We start from the raw sequence: 26,184 nt of genomic DNA, 5'->3' as shown, positions 1-26,184 counted from the left end.
AACACACACTAAGCATATATCTTACCAATTATCATATTAGTTTTTTTACATAGAGATATAAAAACATGTTCATTAGAGCTGGGGTTGTAGCCCAGTGGTACATCGATTGCCTAACCTGTGTGAGAGGCCCTGGGTTCGATCCTCAGCACTACATAAAAATAAACAAATAAAGGTATTGTGTTTATCTATAATTTTTTAAAATGTTTAAAAAAAATGTTCATTAAAAAGATGATGCACTGGAATGGAGTTGTGGCTCAGTGGTAGAGCACTTGCCTAGCACACATGAGGCACGGAGTTCAATCCTCAGCACCAAATAAAAATAAATAAATAAAATAAAGGCATTGTGTCCATTTACAACTAAAGAAATATTTAAAAAAAGATAGTGCACAAATATTTATGGTGGCTTCATTCATAATTGTCAGAAATAGAAACAGTTCAACTTCCAGGTTAGCAAATTTTAAAATATTTAAAATGATTAAAATCATACAAAGTACATTCTTTTTTGTTATTGTTGTTCTAATTAGCTATACATGACAGTAGATTGCATTTTGACACATCATACATAAATGGAGTATAACCTCTCATTCTTATGATTGTATATGATGTAGAATCACACCGGTCATGTAGTCATATATGCACATAGGGTAATAATGTCCAATTCATTCTACTGTCCTTCCTAACCCTCATACCCTCTCCCCTCTCTTTATTCCCCTCTGCCTAATCCAAAGTAACTATTCTTCTGTAGCTCCCCTTATTGTGAATTAGCATCTGCATATCAGAGAAAACATTCAGCCTTTTGAGTTTTGGGGATTGGCTCATTTCGCTTAGCGTGATATTCTCCAGCTCCATCCATTTACCAGAAAATGCCATCATTTCATTCTTCTTTAAGACTGAGTAATATTCCATTGTGTGTATATACCACTTTTTCTTTATCCAGTCAAATGTTGAAGGACACCTAGGTTGGTTCCATAGTTTAGCTATTGTGAGTTGATCTGCTATGTAAACATTGATGTGGCTGTGTCACTGTAGTGTGCTGATTTTAAGTCTTTTGGGTATAAACCAAGGAGTGGGATAGCTGGGTCAAATGGTGGTTCCATTCCAAGTTTTCTGAGGAATTTCCATACTGTTTTCCACAGTGGTTGTACTATTTTGCAGTCCCACCAACAATGTATAAGTGAACCTTTCCCTCATGTCGTCACCAACATATATTGTTGCTTGTATTCTTGATAATTACCATTCTGACTAGAGTGAGATGAAATCTTAGAATAGTTTTTTTTAAACTTTTATTTTTTTTATATGTTTATTTTATTTATTTATTTTTATGTGGTGTTGAGGATCGAACCCAGGGCCTCACACATGCTAGGCAAGTGCTCTACCGCAGAGCCACAACCCCAGCCCTCTTAGAGTAGTTTTAATTTTCATTTCTCTAAATCCTAGAGATGTTGAACATTTTTTTCACATATTTGTTGATTAATTGTATTTCTTCTGTGAAGTGTCTTATCAGTTCCTTTGCTCATTATTGATTGGGTTATTTGTATTTCTGGTATTAAGTTTTTTGAGTTCTTTATATATCCTGGAGATTAATGCGATATCTGAGGAAAAGATTTTCTCCCATTCTGTAGGCTTTCTCTTCACATTATTGATCGTTTCCTTTGCTGAGAAGCTTTTTAGTTTGAATCTATCCCATTTATTGATTCTTGATTTTACCTGTTGTACTTTAGGAGTCTTGTTGAGGAAATCAGATCCTAAGCCTAAGTGTTGAAGATTTGGGCCTACTGTTTCTTCTATTAGGCACAGGGTGTGTCTGTTCTAGTGCCTAATGCTTTGATCCATGTCTCACTGAGTTGCTGATTTTTGTGCAGAGTGAGAGATAGAGGTTTCATTTCATTTTGCTACATATGGATTTCCAATTTTCCCAGCACCATTTTTTGAATAGGCTATCTTTTCTCCAGTGAATGTTTTTGGTGTCTTTAAGAGATAACTTTACTTATGTGGGTTTGTCTCTGTATCTTCTATTCTGTACCGTTGGTCTATGTGTCTGTTTCAGTGCCAATACCATGCTGTTTTTGTTACTATGGCTCTGTAGTATAATTTAAAGTCTGGTATTGTGATGCCTCCTGCTTCACTCTTTTTGCTACGGATTGCTTTGGCTATTCTGGGTCTCTTATTTTTCCAAATTAATTTAATGATTGCTTTTTCTATTTCTATGAACAATGTCATTGGGATTTTAATAGGAGTTGCTTTTGGTAGTATGGCCATTTTTTTTTTTTTTTTTAAGAGAGAGAGAATTTTTTAATATTTATTATTTTAGTTTTCGGCAGACACAACATCTTTGTTTGTATGTGGTGCTGAGGATTGAACCCGGGCTGCACGCATGCCAGGCGAGCACGCTACCACTTGAGCCACATCCCCAGCCCAAGTATGGCCATTTTAACAATAATAATTTTGCCTATCAAGGAGCATCTTCGAAGGTCTTCAGTTTCTTTCTTTAGTGTTCTGTAGTTTTCATTGTAGAGGTCTTTCACCTCTTTTGTTAAATTGATTCACAGGTTTTTTTTTTTTTTTTTTTTCACTATTGGGAATGGGGTAATTTTCCTAATTTCTTTTTCAGTAGATTCATCACTGATGTATAGGAATTCATTTGATTTATGGGTGTTAATTTTATATTCTGCTATTTTACTGAATTAATTTATTCTAGAAGTTTTCTGGTGGATTTTTTAAAATTTTCTAAATATAGAATCATGTCATCAGCAAATAGTGATAGTTTTTTCCTATTCGTACTCTTCAGGGTTTTTCTCCTAATTGCTCTGATGAGGGTTTCAGGGATGATGTCAAAAGTGGTAAAAGGAGGGCATCCTTGTCTTGTTCCAGTTTTTAGAGAGAATGCTTTCAATTTTTCTCCATTTAGAATGATGTTGGCCTTCGGTTTAGCATAGATAGCTTTTACAATATTGAGGTATGCTCCTACTATCCCTAGTTTTTTTTTAGTGTTGTAAACATGAAGGAGTGCTGTATTTTGTCAAATGATTTTTCTGCATCTACTGAGATGATCATATGATTCTTGTTTTTAAGTCTGTTGATGTGTTATGTTTATGGATTTCCAAATGTTGAACCAACCTTGCATCCCTGAGATGAACCCCAGTTGATGCAAAGTTCATTCTTTTAATATAACAATTAAACTATTTCCAGTGTGCCACTGCTCTGCAATTCAAAGAAAAAATTACTGATACATGAAACAAAAAGAATGGACCTCGGGAGCATTACTCTAAGTTAATAGAGATAGAGAGCATAGATCAATCAAGGGTTGCCATGTTAAGGAAGAAATTGAGAATTGACTTCAAAGTGGGGTACAAAGGAACTTTTAGAGCAGATGACAGAATTTTTCTTTTGGGGTTAGTACCCAGGATTGAATTCAAGGGCACTCGACCACTGAGCCACATCCTATTTTGGATTTTATTTAGAGACCATGTCTCACTGAGTTGCTTAGCACTTCTCCATTGCTGAGGCTGGCTTTGAACTTAGGATCCTTCTGTCTCACCTTCCTGAACTACTGGGTTTACAGGCATGTGCCACCATGCCCGGCTGAGTTTTCTTTTTCTTACTGAATTCTAGGAACATGTTACCTATATATTAGACTGGTTCTTTGTTGTTTGTATTTGTCATAAACATGTCCATTCTGTGGCATGCCTTTCCAAAAATTTTCTAGAGATCTTTTTTTTCCCTTCCATTGGTCAAAATTTTATTTTGCAGACGTTAATTCCTTGCATTTTTGCATTCCACTTCGCAAGCACAGAGGGAAGTTCTACAGTGGCAGCTACAGAAAAATCCCAAGGTAGGAGGGCAGTGTACATGTAGCTATCTGAGGCAAGAAACTATCAAGTGATGCCTTTGTGAAATTGGTCAGAGCCTACTGCTATAGTTTTTTTTTTTTTTAATATGTTTATTTTATTTATTTATATGTGGTGCTAAGGATCGAACCCAGGGCCTCACATGTGCTAGGGGAGTGCTCTGCCACTGAGCCAGAACCCCAGCCCTAGTTTTTTTTTTTTAATTTCTTTTTAGTTGTACATGACAGTAGAATGTATTTTGACACATCGTACATACATGGAGTATAATTTCCCATTGTTTGTTGTACATGATGTGGAGTTATACTGGTCATATTTATTTGTTTGTTTGTTTGTTTTTAATATTTATTTATTTATTTATTTTAGTTTGTTTTTTTTTAAGGTGGACACAATATCTTTATTTTATTTTTATGTGCCGGACGAGTGCGCTACCACTGAGCCACAACCTCAGCCCCTATTTAATGATATCTTCTGTGGTATGATTGAAGGAGGAGTATTATAAAATCTTCATTACCGTTTTGAACTCTCTAGAATTTAATGATTAATGCAACAAGGTATTTTCATTATTATTATTACCATTACTATTATTCTATTTTTTCTTTATTAAAATATTTTTTAATAGTAGATGAACACAATACTTTTTTTTTTTTAAGTTGTTGATGGACCTTTATTTTATTTATTTGTATGTGGTGCTGAGAATAGAACCCAGTGCCTCCCGCATGCTAAGCAAGCACATTACCACTGAGCCACAACTCCAGTCCCCCTTTATTTTATTTTTATTGGTGCTGATTCGAACCCAGTGCCTCACATGTGCTAGGCAAGTACTCTACCAACTGAGCTACAACCCCAGCCCTACTTAAAATTTCTATTTATAATAAAAGAAGTAGGAAAATAGGAATAATGTGTTTTGTTATGATGAGTTTTTTGCTTAAAATATTTCCAACAATTTACTAATTATTGATTTGAGTTACATCCTTATAATATTGCAAGATACATCCATGTTTCATATATGTATATATATATATACACACACATATATTTTTACTTTTTGTTGCTGAGTAGTGGTGTATTGGAAATAGTTGAGTATGTAGATATTGTCCTTGTCCCTAATAATCAAGGGACAAGGAGTTGAGTGAAATTCTAAAATCAAATGATTTCACACAAAATTTTGTGATGCCCCAAACAACTGGATAATTTTACTAATTAGACCTACATTGCCACCTGAAACCAGGTAGTTGATGCCTGCTGTATCCTCTTTGGATAGGTAATGTACTCTTCATTTCTCCCCAATCTTGATGCCCATGTCCCTTCCCTTTGAGCTGCAACCCCTGCTATACACCCTTACTCACTAGGAATATATATATATATTTTAAATTTTTAAACAATTTTCTAGTGGTATATAGATACTAATTGATTAACTAGACCTGAGTAAGTTTTATTCCAGAATTGTAGGATAGTTATTGAACATGATATTAATTTTTTTAATACACAATTACCAGACTAGATGTTAAAAGGGTATTTCTTTAATCTTTAAGACAGATTAATCTTCTTTAATCTTTAAGACAGAGGAAAGATTGTGTAGTCACCATTTTAACCACTGGGGATGCAGCTATTAATAAAACAAAAGTTCTTTTCCTGACAAAACTTAAGTAAAAGTTAAGTGTATGCATTTCTGACTTAATTATAAAAGTAGTTTAAAATTATAATTAATGGACTGGGATGTGGCTCAGTGGTAGAGTGCTCACCTAGCATGCATGAGGCACTGGGTTTGATCCTCAGCACCACATAAATGTAAAATAAAGATATTATGTTCACCTAAAACTTAAGGATAAATATTTAAAAATAATAATAAAATTATAATTAACATACTTCAGCCAGGAATGGTAATGCATCTTAGTAATCCAAAAGAATAATAATGATACTTTCTCCCATTCCTTTATTGCTTAACATTCAACCAACTTTTGAAAAATAGACAAGTTTTATTTTGTGAAATTTTCATTTCAATTTCTAATATATATGTGCTTTTTCTTGAATCGTGGTAAATGTGTTCTGTTCAAATTTAAACCTTTTATTTTTATATTATTATATACTTTGCATACTGGGAATTGAACCCCAGGTAGCTCAAACATTGAGCCACATCCCCAGCCCTTTTTAATGTTTTATTTTGAGACTGGGTCTCGCTAAGTTGCTGAGACTAGCTTTTTAACTTGTGATCCTCCTAAATGAGCCTCCTGAGTCACTGGGATTACAGGCATGCACCACCATGCCCAGAGTACAGGCTTCAAGAAGCATTACAAGAATAGTACAAAGAGGTCTTGCTTTCTCCGGATTTTAACTTTTCCTCCATTTACTTTTTTTCTCCCTTCCTCTCCCATGCTCTGTATGAGCACAAAGCCATTTATAATAAAAACACCATATCCTGTTTTCTGAGTTGCCAATTCTGGTGTTTATATTTAGGTTCATGGGTGACAATATTTAGTCATCCTCACCTGTATCATTTCTTTCATACTTGTCTATCTTTTGTGGCTATTTACATACATATTCCTTTTTTGAAAGTTTTGAAAACTTCTTTTAGTGAATTCTCTTAGAACAAGTGGTTTTTTGCTTGCTTGTTTTTTGGGTTGTTTTTTTTTTTGTATTATTTTTCTTTTTTATGCTATTTCACAATCTCCTGCCGCCCTAATTTAGGATCAAGCCTAGAGGCACTTTACTAAGGCTATTCCTCTAACCCTCTTTACTTTAAGACAGGTTGTCACTAAATTGCAGTGATGGATCTTCAAGTTGCAGATCCTCCTGAGTAATTGGAGAGGTGTGCTGCCACTCCCAGTTATAATCTTTATTTCTTTCAACACAGGTTTTACTGTATTTGTTTCACTTGGTTGTACCATTAACAGTAACTAAGACAAATGTTTCCCTAGTGTTTTAGTCAGCTTTTTCATTGCTGTGACCAAAAGACCTGACAAGAACAATTGTAGAGGAGAAAAAGTTTATTTGGACCTCACAGTTCCAGAGATTTCAGTCCATAGACTGAATTCAGGTATCCCCCAAAGGCCAATTCCATTGCTCTGGGACTGGGGTGTTGTAGAACATCATGGTGGAAGAGTGTGGTGGAGGAAAGCAGGTCAGGACATCATACCAGGAAGCAGAGAGGATAGAGAGAGACCTCCCCAACCATGGACAAAATATGAACCCAAAAGGCATCTCCCCAATGTGTACCTCCTCCAGCAGCACCCTTCATGCCTACAGTCACCACCCACTAAATCCCTATTATGTCAAGACTCATAACCCAAATATTTTACCTCTAAACTTTCCTGTGCTTTGGGGGGACACCTAATATTGAAACCATACACTATAGAAGTCGTTAGTACTAATTCTTTAAATTGTGGTAAAATATACATAACAAAATTTATCGTGTAAAGGCTAGGATGTGATTCAGTGAATAGCACTTGTCTATTAAGCATGAGGCACAGGATTCATTCTTCAGTATCACAAAAATACAATCAAATGAACAACAAAAAAACCCCCACTGTTTTTACTAGTGTTAAGTGTATTGGTCTGTGGCATTATGTACATTCGTATTGTTATACAGCCATTCTTACCATCTGTCTCCAGAATTTTTTCATCTGCCCAAACAGAAATTCTGTAACCATTAAAGTTTTTACATTTCTCTCTCCCTATTAGTCTTTGGAAATTACTTCTATTCTTTTTCTAATGATAAAATATATATTTAAACGAAAATAACAATATAAAATAGCATTCATAGTACAATTCTCCCTTGTCCATAGAGGACATATTTTAAAACCTATAGTTTTGATGTAGATCCTGAAACTGCAGATAGTACTAAACCTGATGTATCCTATGCTTTTACTATAGATACATATGTATAATAAAGTTTAATATATAAATTAAGCACAGTAAGAGATTAGCAATAAAAACTAAAAATAAAATAAAGCAATTATTAAAATGTGCCCTTTCTTTCTTTATTAAATTGCAAACTTTCAGGTTTTCACTTAAAAGAAGTACTTCATGGCCTCTTTGGGGGATACCTGAATTGCCAGTATCACTGGTCTTACACTTTTAGTCCATTATTAAGAAAATAAGGCTTACTCGAACATACGCACTGATAGCTCAGTCAACCTGATAATTAGCCAACTACTGAGCAACTCCTGGGCAGGTAACATATAGTGCATGCATATGCTGGACAAAGGATGATTCATGTCCCAGGCAGGATAGAGTAGAACAGCATGAGATATCATCATACTACTCAGAACAGTGCATAATTTAAAACTTAGGAATCGTTTATTTCTGGAATTTTCCATCTAATATTTTCAGACCACCATTGACCAGTGGTACTGAACCCTTGAAATGCAAAACCATGAATAAGAAAGGACTACTGTATAATATGTTGGGTCAAATTAGATTTAGGATATGACAATCTTTTTTGTTTGTGTTTGTGGTAGGATTTTTTTAAATTTTTAAATTCTAATTTGTTATATATGACAGCAGAATGCATTACAATTCATATTATACATAGAGCACATTTTTCATATTTCTGGTTGTATACAAAGTATATTCACACCATTCAAAGTCACTTCTATTTTCTGTCTGTATGCATTTGACTACTCTTTGGTATGAGGTAACTTATTGGTGAAATCATCGCATTCTAAAAAAGGTATAGATATCATCTGGGAGGAACTAATATGTAGTTACAGCCTTTAAAAGTTTTTTTTGTTGTTGTTGTTTGTTTTATTTTGCCACAGCTGTGTTAAGAAATACACTTAGAGTCAGGCACATGCCTATAGTTCCAACTATTCAGGAGACAGAGGCAGGCAGGTGGGCCAGCCTGGGCAACAGAGTGAGACTGTGTCTCTTAACAAAGAATAAGAAAGAAAAAAGTTTAATAAATGAGTATAGAAATATACAAACAAAACTTAGAAAAGAAAGAAATACACTTTGTGTGACTCAAGTCAAACATCCATGTATTGATATTTACCTGAATTAAAATTTCAACTAAATATCTGTACCCTATGTGATATCATTGTGATATTTTATTTTCATCTCTCCCTTCTGTGTTGATATTGATCCTGTTGTGTTCTGTGATCAAATTATCTACAAGATAGGCTGGAGTTGTGGCTCAGTGGTAGAGCACTTGCCTAGCATATGTGAGGGCACTGGGTTCAATTCTCAGCACCGCATATAAATAAATGAACAAAATAAAGGTCTGTGAACATCTAAAAAACATTTTTTAAAAATTATCTACAAGTATACAGCTTTATTTATCTATAAACTTAGATGATAATAATACCTCCTGGAAATATTGTCATGAGTAAATGAATTAATGCATATACAGTGCTAGAATGTGATAAATACTCAACAAATATTAATCTTTATTAATAGTATTATTGTTAGTGTTTCTCTTCTTTATCAATGTCACATGCATCCAGCTATGAACAACAAAAAATAATTTTGCTTTCTCCCTTACCCATTTTTCCAAAGAAAAAGAAGGGGTGGGGGGGAAAGCTAAGGCAAATAGATAAATGCCCCCAAAGCATTAAAGAACAATTCACAAGAAGAAACATAACAAGAAATTTTTCTGCTGTCTTAAGTTTGTGATATATTAGATTAGGTAAGAAGAGATGCATCTACAAAGAGGCAATAGAATTTTTAAATGCCTTAATGATTAGAATAGGGACTCGGATGTGTTTAAAAGTCTTAAGACCAGACCAGAGTGGTAGGGCATGTTTGTAACACCAGTCCAGATTCAGTTGAAAGCAATGATACTATGTTATTTTATGTTAACCAGGGATTTAATACTGGAAATGTGTGATTGCAGAGTAATTTGGAAGGGCTGAAAGAGCAGCCTTAATCCAGGTTTATAGGACTAGATCCTTCCCCAGAATGGCCCACTAACAGAGCTCTGTGCTCTAATCAGAAAGGTGGAGAACTTGGAAATCCACTGTGGAGCCCTTCTTAACTAGGGACATTCTGTGTAAGCTGTAATCCAGTAATTAGGAATGACACTTGCCTCAATTTGCCTCAGAGCCTCATACATTTAATAGTACCAGTTCAAGATGGATGCCTTCCTCCTTTTCTGTCTTAACAAAACTAGTAACTAGTTGATGGAAAGCTACTGTGTGTAGGTATACGTGGGCTCATGCCCTTGCACGAAGCCTCCATTCCATACTTGCCCACTGAAAACAGAAGCAGCTGCGAGACAATGTTGTCTGCACTTCCACCCTCCAAGTCTCAAATAAATGTTTCTGATTGGCTAAACCTTAATTACAACTTCCACCTCATAGTAAGGGAACCTCAGAAAGTTGGTTCTTAGCTTTCCTGTATTAGTTGTGTGAAAAATAGAAAGTCTGGTGGTTCATTTTTCAGAATCTAGTATTCAGTCTTAATTGGATCCAATTGTAGCCCTTCCCTTTTACCTGCCCTAATTTGAAAATTAGCCAATCACATAGCTTGTAACTCTGAACTCCTCTAATCAGAGTGAAGGGCCGGGCTGCTTTAGATTAAAGCAGGCAAACTACTTGCCCACGCACAGTTGCTAGGCAGATTATTATAGCCTGCCCTCCTGTGTTTGATTTCTTGCGGCACCTTGTTATTTCTTTTTCTTTTTTAAAAAATTTGTGTAGACGTTGAGGGGCCTTTATTTTCTTCATTTATTTATATGTGTGCGGAGAATCGAACCCAGTGCCTCACGCATGCTAGGCAAGCACTCTACCACTGGGCCACAACCCTAGCTCCCACCTTGTTATTTCTAACAGTAGCACAAAAAGGAGTATAAAAAAGAATGAACATGGTTTCAGTTAGACATTGGTGTGTAATAAAGCAAAACGTAGTGGCTTAAAAACATTATTTCTCTTAATTTTCTGAAATGACTGTGTGATCTTGTTCCAGAGTCACTCTTGGAGCTAAATTTAGTTGAAATCTCATGAGGGTCCGCCATTGTCCTGTACCTGGATTAAGTGATGTCTCATTTTCAAGGGTTCTACACATGGCATTTTTTTTCCTGGATAGTCTAAGCTTCCTAACAGTATAGTAGTCAAATTCCCAAATAAGAGCTGTAGCTTCAATATGTTAATATTTATCAGGTCTCTCCTTACATCAAGCTTGCTGATGTCTTTGGTCAAAATATATCATATAGCTAAACCCAGAGTCATTGCTGGGAAGATTACAAAAAGTATAAATATTAGGAAGGATTGTATAGTCGTTAGCCTCCAAGGTGGCCCTGAATGATCCTCATTTCTTTATATCCACTCCTTTGTGTCGTCGTCTTCACTTTTTTTTTAATATTTATTTTTCAATTGCAGTTGGACACAATACCTTTATTTTACTTATTTATTTTTATGTGATGCTGAGGATCAAACTCAGGGCCTCACACATGCTAGGCGAGCGCTCTACTGCTGAGCCACAACCTCAGCCCTTCTTCAACACTTAATACGGTTGACCTGAGTAATTTAGTAGACTTGGAAATGATAGTGTATATTTCTTGAGGTTAGGCCATAAAAGTTTTTTCAGTAACTCCCATTTCTATAACAGAAGCTAAACCTCCTTAATTATGGAACTTAGGTGTACAGCTTGCCCTTTTTACTTTATCTCTCAACCCCCACTAACCTAACTGCCTCAGAATTCTTGGTAAGATTAATGTCTCTAATGACTTGAATGTCCTACTGATTTAGGTTTGATGGATCTGACTATGTATTAATCAAAGAGGTATTTTCATGAAATTCAAATCTGATTATATTATGTTATTACTTAAAACAGTTCAGTGGCTTTTCTTGCCTTGGAGATAGGATTTCCATGTTCTCTCCTTGAAATTTATGGTAACTTATGAGGATTTAAACTCTGATCCTTAGTTTACTCATCTATAAATGAGTTTTATTTTGTTGGTTGAAGTTAAATAAATGCTGTCTATAGAAAGGATTTTTATAAGACAATTTCAGGTGACTATTAGTATGCTTGTTAGGATAATATTTGATCTCTAGGATTATTTTTGATCTCCACACATCTCCTTTTTAAAATTTATTCTACATTATTCTTTCTTCTAATCAGATAATGATCTGTACTGAAATATTAGTGGATAAGTAAGATGTAAGACTCTTCGTATACTTTAAAAGTGGATTCTTATTAACTAGTAACTGCATTTCTAAACCCAAATAAGAAGCTGTAACAGAAAAATGGCAGAGAGGGGCTTGATAATGATAAACAGAGTAGTTTATATACTTATCTGTACATGGTTGTCTAGCTTTAGACTTTTACCAGTAAAGCCATCTGGCATTGGAGATTTCACTGTGGAAAGATTTGTTGTTGTTTTTGTTTTTAATTTCAGATTCCCTTTCTTTTCATAGAACAGGAATATTCAGCTGTATTTCATGTGAAAGGGTTTTCTTTTGATTTATTCTTGCTAGAGGTCTGTCAGTTTTCTTAGTTTTGGGCAACAGTTTTGGGCATTCTTGGTTTTTTTTCCTTTTGTACAGTAGTTTTCTAATTCATCTGATGTTGGCTTTTCCCTTGATTTCCTCTCCCCTTCCTCCTTTTTTTCTTTTAATTTAATATGCTATTTTTTATCACTTCTTGATATGAAACTATAGGTTATTAACTTTATTCTTTCTTTTATAGTAATATATTTAAGCTTATCAGTTTCCCTTAAGTCTAGCTTTACTGCATCCCATGAGTTTTGACAATTTATATTTTCTTTATCATTCAGTTAAAAATATTTTCTAATTTCCAATATGATCCCTCTTTTGATCAATTGAACTTCCCTAAATATTTAAGGAACCAGTCTTACTACTAAAATTTTTATATCATAGGAAAAATTTGTTTCAACCCAGTAGAAACTTAATACTAAAACCTGGCAAGGTTGTCTTAAGAAGCTATAAACCAAAAATTTAAAAAATTTGTGCTTCTCCACACACACACACACAAAAAAAAAAAAAAAAAAAAGCAGCAGCAGCAGCACCTACAACCAGCTTGAGTCATAGAGCTCTTACCTAGCACATGTGAAACACTGAGTTTGGTCCTCAGCACCACATAAAAATAAATAAATAAAACTTTTTTTTTTTTAAAGCTACAAATCAATTTCACATACCACTTGAAAAAAATTGAAACAGTGTAATAGCAAATCAAAAAACAATATATAAAACTGTAATGACCACATTGACTTTATTTTAGGAATTCAAACTTGGGCTGGACTTAGACTTTACAAATATAAGCTAGGATTAAAATTAGAAAATCAGCAGGATTTAGTATATTAACAGAATTTGAGGAGAAAATATCATTTCAATAGATGCTCCATATTTGTGACAAAATTCAACACGTATTCATGATTAAAAGTCTTGACAATATAGAAATATTGCAGCATTAATATTTGACAGTGATAACAGTTTAGGTAAAATATGGCTAATAGTGCTTCTTTTCTAAGGTTGAGAAATTAGGGATTTTTCTTTATTTCTTTTCAATTATATTTGCATTTTATAGTGATTCTCAAATGTGCATTTGTGGGGCTGGGAATATAGCTCAGTGGCATAGTGCTTGCTTAGTATACACAAGGCCCTAGGTTTGATCTCCACCTAGTACCTCAAAAAATTCTAAATACAAAAATTAAATAAAATGTGCATTTGTTAATTTTATAGGCACGAATAGCAACAGTGGTTATTTATAATTAAAACTACTAATCAGAAGTACAACTATATGAGAACATTTAAACATGGATTTTTGTTAAGTACAAAACCTATTAAAGCGTCAAATGAAAGAGCAGTTGTAAGGAACCTATATACAAGGCAGCTTTGATTCTAAAACACAGAAGAGCTATGGGGTGGTGCACACCTGTAATCCCAGCATCTGAGGAGGCTGCGGCAAGAGGATCCTGAGTTCAAAGCCAGCCTCAGCAAAAAGCAAGACGCTAAGCAACTCAGTGAGACCCTGTCTTTAAATAAAATATAAAATAGGGCTGGGGATGTGGCTCAGTGGTTTAGTGCCCATGAGTTCAATCCCCAGTACACCAAAAATAAAATAAATAAAATACAAAAGAAATATATCTGTTGCCAAATATGAAACCAGTTTACTTGTGAATATAGGGCCAAGAACCTTTCACCTGTTTTTGATATAAAATGAATAAGGAACTGGGCACAGTGTACATACCTTTAATCCCAACAACTCAGGAGGCTGAAGCAGGAGGATCTCAAGTTCAAGATCAGCCTCTGCAATCCAATGAGACCCTGTCTCAGTTAAAAAAAGGACTGCGGACGTAGATCAGTGATAAAGCACCCTGGTTTCAATCCCTAGTACTGATCAAATAAACAAAAAAAGAATAAGGAAAACTATATACTTGGGAGGCTGAGAGAGGGAGGATCCCTTCAGCTCAGGAGTTCAGGGCCAACTTGGACAACATAAAGAGACCCTGTCTCAGCACCACATAAAAATAAATAAATAAATAGATAGATAGATAGATAGATCTTTTTTTTTTTTTTTTAAACTACAAATCGGGTGGGGTTGTGGCTCAGTGGTAGAGTGCTCATCTGGCACGTGTGAGGTCCTGGGCTCAATCCTCAGCACCACATAAAAATAAAGGTATCGTGTCCAACTACAACTAAAAAAAAAAATTACAAATCAATTTCTTTCACTTATACCACTTTAAAAAAATTGAAACAATGTAATAGCAAATCAAAAAACAATATATAACCAGGTTGAAAATTGACTTTATTTTATGAATCCAAACTTGGGCTGAACTTAGACTTTATGAATGTGAAAACAAATAATCAGTTTTAAGTTTTTCAATCTGGTGCTGATATCAATACTACCTATGAGTAATCCAAATGTTGAAACTTTTTAGTCTCTTTGCAACTAGCCATTTTTTATTTATCATCTTTCCCAAAAATTCTTTAGGTTTAAAAATTTATTTTGAACCTTCTTGTGATAATTGACAGCTAGTTTGTCTTGTGTTATAATGACTTTTTAAAAATAAGCATCTCCAATATAATGCTAAGTGATGTTAGCCAATCCCAATAAACCAAATGCCGAATGTTTTCTCTGATATAAGGAGGCTAATTAATAGTGGGGTTGTAGGGAGGGGGGGCATGAGAAGATTACAAGAACTCTAGATAGGGTAAAGGGTTGGGCACGGGGGTAGAAATGAGGGTGGAATGAGATGGACATCATTAACCTAAGAACATGTATGAAGACATGAATAGTGTGAATATACTTTGTATATAGCCAGAGATATGAAAAATAGTAATTTATATGTGTAATATGAATTGTAATGCATTCTGTTGTCATAAATAACAAATTAGAATAAAAATTAAAAAAAAATGCATCTCCTACTGGTTATTACATACCATCAATTGATTACTTTTCTTTTGTGTATTTTTATAGATGGTAGTCAAGACCTTTATGGATATGGATCAGGACTCAGAAGATGAAAAACAGCAGTATCTCCCACTAGCCTTGCATCTTGCATCTGAATTCTTCCTCAGGAACCCTAATAAAGATGTGCGTCTCCTTGTAGCATGTTGTTTGGCAGACATATTTCGAATCTATGCCCCAGAAGCTCCATATACTTCCCACGATAAACTTAAGGTAAATACAATTTTTGCAAAATAATTTCACTTTTATTTTTATTTTTATTGTAGTTTACTCTTATCAACAAGTTTCACATTATTTTTGTCATTGAAAAATTATATCATAAGTTATAAAACCAATTAGTTGTTCAATTAATATACATTGAGTATCTACAAAAATGACTGTTATTTTTATGAAGCATTGAAACATAAAACCTGTACTTGTGAATTCATATTTAGCCTTCAGGCTAATCTGCCACAAATCCCAGAGGGCTATGTTTATGGAATAAATAGCAGATCAATGATAGTTTTAAAAACAATAGTATACCAGAACTTACACATTCAAATAACTTCTTGCTTACAGTTATTCAGCATGCACAACTGTATGCTTGTTGTCAGGTGTGGTTGTACACTCTTATAATCTCAGTGGCTCAGGAGTTTGAGGCAGGAGGACTACTAGTTTGAGGCCAGTCTGGGCAACTTAATAAGAGCCTGTTTCAAAGTTAAAAATATAAAGGTATGGGGATGTAGGTCAGTGGTAAAGCACCCCTTTGTTCAAGTACTGGAGGGGGACTATATGATCATCTTGATGGTTCTACCTTCATTGAAAATGTTTTAGAAAGTCTTCTTAAATTGATTTCCTGTGCTGATTTATATCATTCAGATAATTTTATTCTTGGCAAATTTTAATTCTCTGGACTGCTTTGTTCTAAATGCCTCCCTCCCCATCCATGGTTTCTCTTTCCACAGTTTTTAAGCTATGGTCAACCATGATCCAAAAATATTAAATGGAATGTGGCTCAGTGAGAACATTTGCCTAGTATGCATGAAGCTGTGGGCTCAATCTCTGGTACATAAAATAAAATAAATGGAAAATTCCAGAAATAAACAATTCACAAGTTTCATAGTTCACACCATTTTGAGTGGCATAATGAAATATTGCACTATCCTGATTCATCCCTCCTGAGACATGAATCGTGCCTTTCCCAGAGTATTCACACTATATATGTTCAGATCAACTGTGGCAGGTATCTTAGTGCTTGTATTCAAGTAACCCTTATTTTACTTAATAATGGCTTCAAAGTACAAACTTTTATGTTGTTTTGACTGTTTCATTATTAGTTTTTGTTATTCTCTTACTGTGCCTAATTTATAAATTAAACTTTATCATTGGTATGTATATGTAGGAAAAAAAATAGTTCCATATTATCTGTAGTGTCAGGCATCCACTGGTGATCTTGGAATATATCCCCTCTGGATAAGGGGTGATTACAACAGTACAAAAATCATTTTGTGCCATATTGATACTAAAATTTTAAGTTAAACTGTATAAAGAAAGTTTATTAAGAAATGGAACACTATCACTGGGTGTGGTGGCACACATCTGTATTTCCAGCACCTTGAGAGACTGACACAGGAAGATCACAGGTTCAGAGCCAGCACTAGCAACTTAGCAAGGCTCTAAGCAGCTTATCAAGACCCTGCCTAAAAACAAAAAAGAAAACAGGCTGGGGATGTGACTTAGTAGATAAGCTCCCTTGGATTTGATTCCTGGTACAAAAAAGGAACATTATCATCAACCTTTAGACCAATAATCTATGGCCTCTATTTCTTAAAACTTTGTAGTTGAACATCATATTCAGAACTGATGAAAATTCCTGTTTACATCTAGGAAAGAATAATGGAAAAACTAATTCAGTTCCTTAAAAATGATGATAGTTTTCCATGTTGCAAGGTGAGGATAGTTAATGGAGCAGAAGTGCTATAGTAGAAGGCAATAAAATATAGAATGTATGTTCTCAGAATAAGAAAAGTATTATTTTGTTTGACTTCCTCTTTTCCAATCATTTTAAATAATGGACTAGGTCAATCCCAAGATATTTGGCCAGAGAATTCTTTTATTGTAGTTTGTAACAGTTAATATATATACAGACTTTGTATGTTGTCAAAGAATGATAAGAATTTGTGTCTAATATATTTTATTATTTTTTTAACAGGACATATTTTTGTTTATTACCAGACAATTAAAAGGTTTGGAGGATACAAAGAGTCCGCAGTTTAATAGATACTTTTATTTATTGGAGGTAAAATATAACACTTTATTTAATATATATGAAATTATTTCATGTAGTTGAAAATTCTTTCTGGTAACTTTATAATGTAAATCAAGAATTTTTTGTTTTATACAAAGCCCAGTTAATAAAATGCCTTCTACATTTCATAAGGAAAATCTAATCTTTTTATTATTCCTTATAACCTGAAAAGATAATATACTGGAAAAAGGTATTAGATGCTTTGAAACACTACCTCTTGTTTTCACTTTTTTGGTTTTATTCTTTTCTAATCTAAAAATGGATTTTCACTGCTCCTTAAATTTTATTTGTTTATATGTGTCTGCCAACCCCTAAATATTCACTGTTTTTCAATTTGAGAAAGTTGATGCCATTAGGTATATGTCTTTTTAAAGATCAGAGTGAATGACTAATAACTTACAAGTTTATGTTGAATCTTATAGGCTTTAATATAGATTAATATTTCAAAAAAATTAAATTTTACTAATGAGTTTTTGTGTAATCATTCTGTATATATGTAATAAATTTATTTATTTATTTATTTATTTAAGAATTTAGCTTGGGTTAAATCATATAACATCTGCTTTGAATTGGAAGATTGCAATGAAATTTTTATCCAGCTTTTTAGGACTCTCTTCTCTGTGATAAAGTAAGTTTTTTGAAAAACATATCTACTTATCTTTTCCTTGCTGTTTATTGAAGTGTCATGTACTCTATCTATGTGGATAAGAATTTTTTAGAATTATAAGGAATTGTTTTCTTTAGAAAATTTAATATGAATCATAAAATAAACAAATTGGTTGCCTGAAAACTGTCTTTGCCATTATAGTGCATTTTAAATTTATGGTGTGAATTTATTGGTTGACTCTTCTGTGCCTCATTCACTCTGTGCTGGGACAGTAGAGAAATATAAAGCAGAGTGTTTGATTTAAAGAATCTTATTTTCAATGGAGGCAACAGCCTATAGTTGTAAAGCAAATGGTATGAGACCTTAAACAATACAGTACTATATTATAAGATTGTATAAATATATGTACCATTAGTGCCGGGAGGCATAATAATTCAGTTCTTAAGCACACCAACTTTGGTGTCTTATTTTGGGTCTGGGGATATAGCTCTGTTGGTAGAGTGCTTGCCTCATGTGCAGAAGGCCCTGGATTCAATCCCCAGCACTGCTACACACACACACACACACACACACACACACACACACACACACACACACATACACACACACACACACACACAAGTGTGTCTTATTTTAGAGCTAGGAAAAAAAAAATCTTAAACATTGCCTAAATCAGCTCTTTTTTTATAGAAATAGGGGAACAACTAATTTAGAGGTAATGTGATAACTTGCCCTTGTACAGATTTTTGGACACAAGAGCCCAAACTCTGATTGCAATCCAGTTTTTATTGTTCGTTTGTTTTTTAAATAGTAAACCAAGCATCATTATAAGATGTGTTCTAAAGCATTACATTGCATGTAAACATAACATATCTCACATAAGTTATAAATTTTCTAGAGTCCACATTAAGAAAGGTAGAAAGAAGCAGGTGAGATTCATTTTAATAACACATTTTATTTATCACATTGTATCCAAAAGGATTATCCTTTCAATATGTGGTTCTATTCATACTTCAGATATCCAATAGCTACATGTGGCTAATGGCTTGCATACTGGTAACATTTTATTCTGGAGTTTTCTGTAAACTTCTATGACTAGTAAATCACTTTTTCCCTTTACTTTGATAGAATATATAATTAGATAACATCTATAATAAACAGGAGAGGACCAAATCAGCTTGGTCTAGAGATAGAAACTTACTTGGTCTGGAAATGGAAAATTAAGAAAGATTGCATGAGAAAAGACTTCATGGTATTTGACTACCTGCAGACCATTAGAGTAAACAATAGACTTTATCAACTTTACTTTTGAATTAGTTAACTTTTGCTGCATAATAAAACAAAATATAATTCGAGAGTGTAATTTAGCCCATGATTCAGCTTGATAGTGTTTTGTCTGGTCTGATTCTCTACTGTGTTACAGTCCTTTGGCAGATCTTCTGGCAGCTGGCTAAAGTAATAGAATGAATGAGTCACATGTCTTTTATCATCCAGCAGACTAGTCTAGTCTATTCCTCTATTGACTAGGTTTCAGAGGTATCAAGAAAGGGCAAATTTCACTGCAAAAGCACTTTTAAACTTTTGGTAGCTTCTATTGCATTGGCCCAGCAAGACTAATCCAGATTCAAGGTTTGGTTAGATAGACTCCCTATCTTGTAGTGGGAGTAGCACCATTGTAAAGGGACATATTTGTAGGAGTGGGGACAGTTTATGGCCATTGTTTAGTTTACATTGTATCAGTTTTTTGCAAGCATTTCTTTTGAAATTGAAATTAAAATTAATCACCACAACCAATTTGTGAAGTTACCTGCCCCTTTTATAACCTTAACTATCTATTTCAGTCTTTCTTTCCACTCTGCAGTTATTCCCTCTCAAAATTACTTTACATACACACACTTTTCTTTGACCCTATTAATGTTTTTATTCCCTGAATTTGATGACTTCGTTGTTTATCAAATTAATTGAAATAATTCACAATTAGGTATGAGTAAACAAAAGACTTTTAAAAGAGGAACTTATTTACTAAATCTTGTATTCATCATTCCTTTGCATAAGTCCAGATTCATACCTATTATAATTTTCTTTAGTCTGAAGGACTTTTCTGTAGTTCAGGTCTGATGGTGATGGAATTTGTTCATCTTTTGTATGTCTGAAAAATATCTATTTCACATGCATTTTAGAACATTGTAGAGTTCTAGATTGGTACTCTCCTCTCGCCACTCTTTTAGTCACCCTCTAGAGCTCAGAATAAAATCCAGAGCCTCATGCATGCTAGGCAGCCACTGTACTCTGAGCTACCTCCCCAGCCCTCTTTTGGTACTTTTTTTGGTGTGTGGGGGGGTACCAGGTATTAAACTCAGGGGCACTTGACCACTGAGCCACATCCCCAGCCCTAGTTTGTATTTTATTTAGAGACAGGGTCTCACTGAGTTGGCCATTGCTAAGGCTGGCTTTGCACCTGCAATCTTGCTGTCTCAGCCTCCCAAGCCGCTAGGATTATAGGCTTGTGCTACCACACCCAGCTTCTTTTAGTACTTTTAAAGATGATATTCGTTCTTTTTTTTTTTTTTTTTTGGCTTGCATTGTTTTTAATAAGATATTTGTTATTTTTAACCTTTTTTCTTCTGAAATATGATGTATTTTTTTCTCTAGTTGCATTTAAGATGTTCTCTTTCATTTATTTCAGTTGATTTAATTATGGTGTATCATGAAGTTTTCTTCCTGTTTCTTGAACTTTGGGGGCTCATTGAGCTTCTAGAACCTGTGGGTTTATACTCTTCTGATTCCTCTTCCAAACTCCATTGTTAGTTCTGGGGATTATTTCCTCTGCTCTATTAGGTAGGATATTTCCCCAGAGTCAGGGAATTTTCTCATATGTATGTGCTGATCTTTAACCATCAAAAGACTCTTTGAGCTCCCCTCTGGTACTCTGCTCCTCTGCAATCTGTAGCCTACCTAGACTCTGGGAAACCATTAGAATCTGCCAGGACCTCCCTTCTTGCACTACATCCTAAAAATATATCAACAGAAGTTTGGAAAATTGTGGGTCCACTTTATTGGTCTTATCCCTCAGCAATAGTTGCATTATGTCCAATATCTGAAAACTGCTCTTTCATATACTTTATCTAGTTTTTGGTTGTTACAGATAACAAGGTTAAATCCTGTCCCTTTTATTTCATAGAATATATTTTTTTAAAGTCTCTCCATCTCTTTTCCCTTTACTCCTTTCCTACCTTCAAGTATATATGCATCTGGGAGCCAAGTGCTCAGATTGTTTAGTATTGTTTTGTATCAAGCTCTTCAGTACCCCAGCTCCAGACACTATAGAGATAACTACATAATTTATTCTTTAAAATCTTGGTGTTTTATAAATTAAGTAAGGTATTTAAATGTAGGCATGCAAAAGGGTATCTTTCTCAAAGTTGAGGAAACTTGTATCTAATAATATGGCAGTTTTCCTACCAACTTTTTAAAAGTTTTTCTTTATTTTTCTTAAAATCCTAGTTCTCAATGGGTCTTTTTCTCTCTCCCTCTGTGTGTGTGTGTGTTATAAAGAGAGGGAGAAAAAGAAACAAAACTGCATACCATGCACTTCATTAGAAAGTAAAGTAGTCTTTGTTTTTTAAAAATACTTTAGAACAATACATTACAGACACTGTAATAATCAACAGAGGGAGAAAATAAATACAACAGTCAAGATTTCTTTGCTATTATTGACATGGTTTCCTCAAATGAAAATCTTTTTACATCTGAGATGATTGTTCTAAACTGGGAAGTTTGCCTTTTTGTATGCTTCATTTTCTTCTTCTTCTTCTTCTTTTGTTTTTTTTTTTTTAGCAATAGCCACAATAAGAAGGTACAAATGCATATGCTAGACTTGATGAGTTCTATCATCATGGAAGGTGATGGAGTTACTCAAGAATTATTGGACTCCATTCTTATTAACCTCATACCTGCACATAAGGTCTGTATAGTATGAAGATATTGAATATTAATATTTAAAGGTAGTGCTACATATATGAGTAAATGATTGGTTTTTGACCATTTGCAATCTGTGTAATTGTTGTCACTGTCACTCTCTAGCCCTAAATAAAAGAATATTAGTCTTATAGCTATTTTGTTAAAATATATATTGATTAATATATTGTGTAAGATTTTCATTCAGTTAAATGATACTTGTTTTCTGGAGACTAGAAATGTTTTGTTTTCACCACTCATAATCAGTCTGGGAATTATAAGAGTTGGGGTATTGTCTTTTTAGTTAGTTTTGTTTGATAAAGAAATGTATTTCCTCCTTTGTAACATGGAACATGGGGGTGCAGATTTCTTTTCAGAACCTATATTGTACCTTTTCTTAGGTACTTTCTGAAAGATTTGGGCAGAAGTAGGAGCTATATGGTTAATGTTATGGGGAAAAGGATGATTCAGAGCTGTGTCATTCCTCCCCGTTTCCTTTTTCTATTTCTCTCCATCAGGTCCTCCTAAGAAACTGAAGGACTTGGCTTCCCACAAGCTCCACCACTGGGCTCTACTCAAGCCTACCCCAATGTTGATATTTGCCCTCCTGCTCTTTTCCTCTAATGGTTCTGTAACCTATTATCAGATATTAGATTAACAATGTATCTAATCATACTTATTCACAAAAAGATGTGGTTACTTTTTAAATTATTTTCTTGACTCTCTAAATATTATTTGCATTTTATTAATTTAAATGAATCTATAGTTGGTAAAAATTTTGAGAGTATGGCAAAAACAAGCACATATCAGGTAGAACAAGAGAAAAATTTTTAAGAGGAGATAGCGTATTTGGTGTGTATATTCTTGATAAAGAGTATTGTTATGATTGAGATTTAAACCCTTTTGAGAAATGGAAACATTAACTTAGTTTAAAACTAATTTATCCTTTTGGCAATGTATAAAAGCCTAGAGCAGAGGTCAGGAAGCTATGGCTTATAGATCAAATCTGAACTATTAATTATTACTTATTTACGTAAGTACAGTAGTCCCTCTTATCCATGGTTTTGCTTTCCACATTTTGTTTACCACTCATTAACCATGGTCCAAAACATTAAATGGAAAACTCCAGAAATAAGCAATTCATAAGTTCCAAATTGCATGCTATTCTGACTACTGTGAGGAAATCTTGCACCATCCTGCTCTGTCCTGCCCAACACTAATTATTTCTTTGTCCAGCATATCACATCCAATGTAAGTTATCCCATTGTTCAGTGTATCCACACTGTATATGCAACCTGCCTGTTAGTTACTTGTAGCCAATTTGGTTATCAGCTGCATGGATAGCAAATGCTTGTGTTTAACCCTTATTTTATTTCAGAATGACCCCAGAACACAAGAGCAGTGATGCCAGCAGTTTAGATTAAAATTTGTTAAAAAGCCATAAAATGCTTCCTTTAAGTTAAAAATGGTAAAAATCTTGTTATAATAAGGAAAGCAGGAAAAATTATGTGCTGATGTTACTAAAATGTATTCTAAGAAGAATAGGAAAAAACATAGGTTCAGGATAATCCAAAATCTAAAATGCTGCAAAATCTGAAATGTTTTCAGTGCTAATTTGTTGCCACAGGTAAAAATTCCACCACTGACCTCATGTGATGATTTGCAGTAAAAACACAGTTGATTATAAAAATATTGTATAAAATTATCTTCAGGCTATGTGTATAAGTTTTATACGAAACACAAGTGAATTTCATGTTTAACTTGGGTCCTATCCCCAAGATGTCTCATTTTGTATATTCAAATGTTCCAAACCATAAACACTTCTGATCCCAAGTGTATTCAACCTGTTTATATAGGATTCACTACTATAAATGGTTTCAGACATTGACTGTGGTCTTGGAGCTTATCCCCCAAGGATAGGCGAACTATTGGAACACAGCCATGCTTATGTGTTTTTATTTTTGTTCATGACTATTTTTACACTATCGCAGCAGAGTTAAATAGTTACTGTAGTGACTGGATGACCCAGAAAACCTAAAATATTTACTGTAGGGTTCTTTACATAAAATATTTGCTGATCAGTGGGAGTGTAGACTTTCCTACTCTCTTTTTGAAAAGTGCAAGTTGATGGTAAATGAATCTCACCTTGATTCAAATCTTTGTAGTATAAAGATGTTAACAGGTATTATTCAAAAAAGAATTCCTTTTTCAATACATTTTCTTTTTTAAAAAATTAAATGCATCATTACTATAGTCTTTCTCAGACTCTTTAATTTGTCATAGTATATTGGACTGGAAGAAGGAGCATACTATTCACCATTTCAAAAATATAGTTGATTAAGAACCTTTTTTCTATGGAACACTTTCCAGGTCTACTTTTCTTGAGAACACACATTAAGCAATATTGAATTAAGAAATATTGAGCATGGTAGGTTGGTTAGTTGTGTGTGTGTGTGTGTGTGTGTGTGTGTGTGTGTTTGTTTCAGGGTACATGGGTATAGTTGTTAAGTCATATCGATTAACAGATAAACAAAATCAAAATGTCTTAGGCCCATTTTCAGTTTAGTGAAACAATATAGGGTTACAGTTTGGGCTGTCTAATGCTTGTTAGTTTTGATTTGTTGTTCAATTTGTAACTTCTGCATTTAAGAGCACTTAACAGAGGAAATGGTTTTACCATATGGAATTGTTTACCCAAAGGAATTGTTAATTTTTTTTTTTGTTTCAAATTTTAGTAGACTTGACAAGTACACTGTTCTAATAATGATAATATTTTATTAATTCACCAATTCAATTGTAACTCTGCATGTTTTTATTTTTTTTAGAATTTAAACAAACAGTCCTTCGACCTTGCAAAAGTCCTATTGAAAAGGACAGTCCAGACTATTGAGGCATGCATAGCCAATGTATGTATTTCTGTCTATATTTATTATATAATTGTGTAATTTTTAATCCATTATACTAATTTATTAGAACCATTGACATACAGATTTATTTATAATATAAATTATTTAGTCTACTTAAGAGTAAGTGTGAAGGTATTACTTATATTTCAAAATGTGATCAGTGGAAGAAATGCAGCATATCTTCGTAAACTTTATTGTCATTGATTTAAAATGGTACAAGATGGCCAGGTGCAGTGATGCACACCTGTAATCCCAGTGACTTGGGAGACTGAGGCAGGAGGATTGCAAGTTTCTAGACAGCCTCAGCAGTTTAGCAAAACCTTGTCTCAAAAAAAAAAATAAAAGAGGCTGGGGACATAACTCAGTATTGAAATGCCCTGGGTTTATTCCCTAGCCAAGGGGAAAAAAAAGGTACCAGATGGTTGAAATTATTTTCTGAAAACTCCTACCCTCTCTTCTGCATTTGTATTTGTATTTCTATTTGTCTTATTTCCCAGATATGCTAATCTCTTTCACCTTCTCCCTGCATGTTTATCTGAGTCTGTCTTTATCTATACATTTTCCTCTTTGTGTCTTCTAGATCATTCTTCTGAACCCCCTGTTTCTTCCTCTTGAATGGTTGTTAAATAAATGTTTTTAAAAACTTGAATCAAAGTTTGTTCTTTTTTTTTTTTCAATTAAACTAAAAAAAAAAACTTGGGAAAAGAACTATTTGTAATTCTACTACCTTAATAAAGGAATTAATTCTCTTGCAAATTTGTTCATATTCATATCTATTTTAATTTATTTCTCTGTTTTGACTTTTTATTTATAATATGAGTAACTGTAAATGTTCCTTTAACTTAATATATACCCATTTCTCTATTGCCTTGTACTAAGGTTTCTTCAGTGTTTTCCTTTACAAATCATTGTGAATCTAACATTCATCTGTTGTTGAATATTTATTTTCCTCATATAAAAGACAAATGAGGGTGTAGCATTAGTATTATTTCAATTAGTAAATTAATATTTAATGGATTAAAATATTTTCAGATAGCATGAGTGTAAGTGAAAAGTATCTTTCAACCTCAAATCCTCTGTCCTCAATTTTCAGAAATAACTGTCACTTATAGGTTTCATATAAACTTCCAGAGGAAGCATTCTGTGCTCATTTATGTCTGGATTTTATAAAAACTACCTTTCTCATTCTTTCCACAGTTCACATAGTAAATACAA

At 33.8% G+C, this 26,184-nt stretch overlaps 1 protein-coding gene across 5 annotated transcripts in view; it reads left to right on the top strand.

The window, feature by feature from the left end:
* The window catches only part of Pds5a (PDS5 cohesin associated factor A), a 143,223-nt gene that overhangs the window by 38,883 nt on the left and 78,156 nt on the right, over positions 1 to 26,184 (top strand). For all 5 annotated transcript variants that reach the window (XM_027938542.2, XM_071614226.1, XM_071614225.1 and 2 more), the window contains exons 3-7: positions 15,222 to 15,425; positions 17,404 to 17,490; positions 18,030 to 18,127; positions 21,944 to 22,070; positions 24,889 to 24,969. In XM_027938542.2, the coding sequence (XP_027794343.1) occupies positions 15,222 to 15,425; positions 17,404 to 17,490; positions 18,030 to 18,127; positions 21,944 to 22,070; positions 24,889 to 24,969 (597 nt within the window). The remainder of the gene's footprint in view (positions 1 to 15,221; positions 15,426 to 17,403; positions 17,491 to 18,029; positions 18,128 to 21,943; positions 22,071 to 24,888; positions 24,970 to 26,184) is intronic.

The sequence above is a fragment of the Marmota flaviventris genome, chromosome 7, assembly GCF_047511675.1.
Source record: "Marmota flaviventris isolate mMarFla1 chromosome 7, mMarFla1.hap1, whole genome shotgun sequence".
NCBI lineage: Eukaryota > Metazoa > Chordata > Mammalia > Rodentia > Sciuridae > Marmota > Marmota flaviventris.
This window is presented reverse-complemented; position numbering and strand designations above follow the sequence as displayed.